Below are 4,185 nucleotides of genomic sequence, written 5' to 3'. Positions count from 1 at the left end.
ATGTATGTTTGCGTTGTGATGCGAAACAATCGTTACAATCACTGGCTGGTACTCTGGGAAGATTAATATAATTAACCGAAATACATTATATATTAAATATTTACTAACGATTTGTCGGTCTGTGTGTGGTTATACAGGTGTTTCCCATTAAATGTTATAATTGTACAAAACTGCACGGTATTTTATTGATGGTCCCTAACAGCTCATGCGAGTCTATCATTGAGACGCTGATAAGAGAAACAAGCATCTCGAGGCGAAATTGTTTTGAGTATACACGACTATTATACTACCCGTTGATAAGAAACATATAATATAATCATTTCATCTCATGTTTATGTTGATCTGTTTTATTATGAAGTACTGAAACGCTCACAGTCGCAATATAATACATAATAATAATAAAATATCACATCACTGTAGCCTATAATATTTTTCTGTTTGTTTTGTCGGATCTATAATAATAGAATAGAATAGAGCAGAATAGAATAGAGGATAATCAACAATATATATATATATATATATATATATATATATATATATAACGGTATGTCAAAAAACTAATTAATTGTATACAGTACACTCATGCAATTGCAATTGCACATACATAAATGAAATTTGTAGATATATTTTTTTAACTTGCTAACTAATGATCTGTTAAGCATTATATCATGTGGTAATGTTGGTGAATTCCCTAATGAAAGTAATTATAAAGTGTTGTAGAGGAAATCTATCTCGTCATTTTGAGAGTCCTTGGGATGTTGAGTGTCTGTGTGGGGTTCTATATAACCCTCTGAGGCTGTGAATATTGGCAACGCCTAGATAAACAGATCGATTGGTTGACTGATTTGCTAACTTAACCATATCCTCAATTATTTAAAATAACTACCACAAAATAGAAATGCACAGTTTCAAACTTGCCTCATTTGGAAATCTCCATTTACCCTTAGAAAGCACATGCTCATAATAAAGCACAGATTTGATAAGCTACGGTGAAATACTTAAACAACTGAAACACCAGTAGCCTATTAAGGGCATCTTTCAGTACTATTGGGTATTTGTGGATGATTCAGAAAATCACGTGCTAGTTTTCAAGTATTTAGGAGTTACTCAGATGGTGTGCTGAACCCTGTTTCCCAAGCGGACAGGTTCAGAGGACCCCCGGGGCCCATAGTGTATCAATGCGTTCCGATGACTGATTTCTGGGAACAGCACCGACCTTCTGTCCGGCTCAAGTTATGAGACTCAGCGGCCGAACCAGCTGCTTAAACACATGGATGCAATTAAAGTAGAAACTGCACTGGTAAAAGAAACAGTACTTTAAATAGATGCTTCTGCCCTTCTTCAGTGAGTCACAGGCATTATTAAATCATCTGATGATCAGTGTTGGGTTTTTCCTTATTTACAGCAATCATAATGCAAAATATTTAGGGAAATTTGCATCATAGGTCTGCATTACAATTTCTTTTTTTTTTTACATTACACAAGATAAAATCTTTCCCTTTAAAACCCGCTGAATAAATATGATAAAGTATACCAACGACAGTTGCCATTTTCCCATGATTTTCAGATTGTCACATTTTACAGCTGATTTCATGTGACGGCAGGCACTGTTATAATCACCATATAAAATTGGTAAAGACTTAAGTCTTTGATTCGGATCCTCTTGCATTGAATTAAACGCTATGAAAGCAGCATGAACCATGGTTTGTGATGCAACATCGACTCTCCTGCAGATGAATCATAGTACTGTAGACTTGAATTTGTATGAAATTCGTTAAATAAGTTGTTACCACGTTAACACATAACAATATCCACTACAAATATTTTGATTATTATTATTTAACAATATTTCTTAATGTAGAAATAAACTAAGCTTCCACGTTCACATCGTCCAAGTGTCCAAGAGCATTACTGTAGCTCCCAGATATTTATTGTTAAATAGAAAGCATGACAAGAAGAATAGAGCTCACACAGCATCAGGGGAACAGAGCAACTCTAAGGAGTTCAGCCGCTTCAATACGCTTTATCTGAGCTTTGAAAGAACACTCACTTCAGACACACGCATTCCCTTTATTCATGATTTATTTATTTGTTTATTTTCAACTGTACTAGTTTATTGCAATCTGGTTAATTCACATTTAAAAAGCAGACATCATCCAGTTGCACTGAAATCAATGATATTCATTTTTACAACATCCATAAGGCCCATGTACTGGAAAATCCAATCAAAACCATTATGTTTTTTCTTTTTTTTTTCTTTATATGTTTTTTTGTCTTTTTTACTGTAATTAGAAAAAAGAAAATATATAACAATAATAATAGAAAGGAAAAAATATTACGACTGGCAAGCAATCACAGCACAGCACAAGTACCTATTTACTGCAAGAAATAAATGGTACAAATCAATCAACAAATAAAAAAGGGCTGAGAATATATGCATTGAAAAGAACAAAATTGGCACGTATGAAGTTTGATACATGAAGCAACAGAGGACAAGATGTGTATTTCTAGAGATTAAAATCAGGCAGAGGGTGTCTTTCCTTCCGTTTTTTTTTTTTTTTATCTTTTGTCCCCCCAAAAAATCAAGAAAAGCAAAAAGAAAACGGGGAGAAAATAAGGAACACTCAACGAGGAAGAAGGGACGATAAAAAATACTGCACGTAGAATACCTTTTTCTCTCCATCTCCTTTTCTTCTCTCCTTTTCTTTTTTAATAGCATATCCCATTAATATTCATTCCCCACCGTTCGTAATAGCTGCGCCTGGTGGCGGAATCGTTAGAGTTTTACATGTGAGTAGCAAATGACACTTTGATTGGCTGTGATGTTGAAATGTTCCTCCCCCACCGGGCCTGGGTCGGGGTTCTAGGCTGAACCGGGAGTCCTGCGGGGCCCGGTCTCACTGTGCGTGCTGGCTCAGTGTGTGGTTCTGCAGGGGAACAGAAGAGAACACATGAGGAGAGAAATAATAAGCTACGTGCCCACACCTCCACCCGTCTCCTTCGCTCTCTCCTTCTATCCATCTCGCTTTCCATTTACCCACCAGGCCTGTCCGTCCATCTCAAGGCTAGCAGCCCCACTTTGACAGAGGCGTTCGAGCTCTGCAGCCACGAGTGAACCCCTTTCCTTTCTTCCCATTTTCTTTCTTCTCCACACCCTCCCATTAAATATTGGGCACATGTGCACTTGCGATCCCATTCATCCACCCACGTGCCACACTTCCACACCGGGCAGAGAAACATCCGTCCTCCGTTTGATTTAGAGTTCTCCGTTTCTATTGCAAAAACACTCAATTGTTTATTCCGGAGTGTTGGACACACGTTTATGAATCTTTTAAACCTTCTTTATTATAAAGGTTCCAAAATGGGGTTTTCTCATCAGTGCAGTAGAAGAACCATTTTCGGTTCCCCAAATAACCTTTCAGCCAAGTTCTTAAAATATATATATTTTTTCCAATATAAAGAATCCTTTTGTCCAATTCAAAGGTTCCATGGATGTTAAATGTTCCTCATGGAACCATAGCTGCCAATAACACTTTATTTTTAAGAATATACACTTTGAATCGAAATTGTAGAAACAATTTTCATTTAGAAATTGCTAGTAAAATTCCAAAATAATGCCAAAGAAATACCAAAATAACACATTGTATTAAACAGTAAACATCAAATTCTGATCTGGGAAGCTTGAAATAACATTTTATTGTAAAACATACTCCAAATATGTCTTAATAATAAAGTTTCCAAAGTGGGGTTTTCTCAGCAATGCCGCAGAAGAACCATTTTTGCTTCCCTTTCAGTGAACTATTCATAAAATAACCATTTCTTAATTTAATATTTTGATGATCTAAAGAACCTTTTGTGCAATTAAAAGGTTCCATAGATGTTTAAGCTTCTTCATGGAACCATCAATGCCAGTAAAAACTTTTATTTTTAAGAGGGAAATCTTTGTTTTATTTACAATTTCAAAAATATCATCATACATTGTACGCACCACTGTGCACAAAGGAAGCCATAATGGCCTAAAAAAATTACTTAAAACCAGGATCCCATTCACAGATCAATCAGTCGTTGCATGAGGGGTTAAACCGGAGCAGATATGCACAGGCTAAACGGTTATTGTGTTGCCGCAGTCTCTCGGCAGCCCTGCTTTTCCGCATGCTTTTCCCTGGACCATAAACCCAATTCCCA

General features: G+C 36.3%; 1 protein-coding gene across 5 annotated transcripts in view; it reads right to left on the bottom strand.

Moving 5' to 3' along the window:
- Window positions 1–2,054: 2,054 nt before the first annotated feature.
- Window positions 2,055–4,185, bottom strand: part of znf423 (zinc finger protein 423) — a 149,679-nt gene continuing 147,548 nt past the window's right edge. For all 5 annotated transcript variants that reach the window (XM_052582057.1, XM_052582054.1, XM_052582056.1 and 2 more), the window contains one exon: window positions 2,055–2,927. In XM_052582057.1, coding sequence (XP_052438017.1) covers window positions 2,898–2,927 — 30 coding nt within the window. In that variant the 3' untranslated portion in view covers window positions 2,055–2,897. The remainder of the gene's footprint in view (window positions 2,928–4,185) is intronic.

The sequence above is a fragment of the Carassius gibelio genome, chromosome B18 (assembly GCF_023724105.1).
Source record: "Carassius gibelio isolate Cgi1373 ecotype wild population from Czech Republic chromosome B18, carGib1.2-hapl.c, whole genome shotgun sequence".
Taxonomy (NCBI): Eukaryota; Metazoa; Chordata; class Actinopteri; order Cypriniformes; family Cyprinidae; genus Carassius; species Carassius gibelio.
The sequence above is the reverse complement of the archived record's forward strand: the minus strand, read 5'-3'. Positions and strand labels throughout refer to the sequence as shown.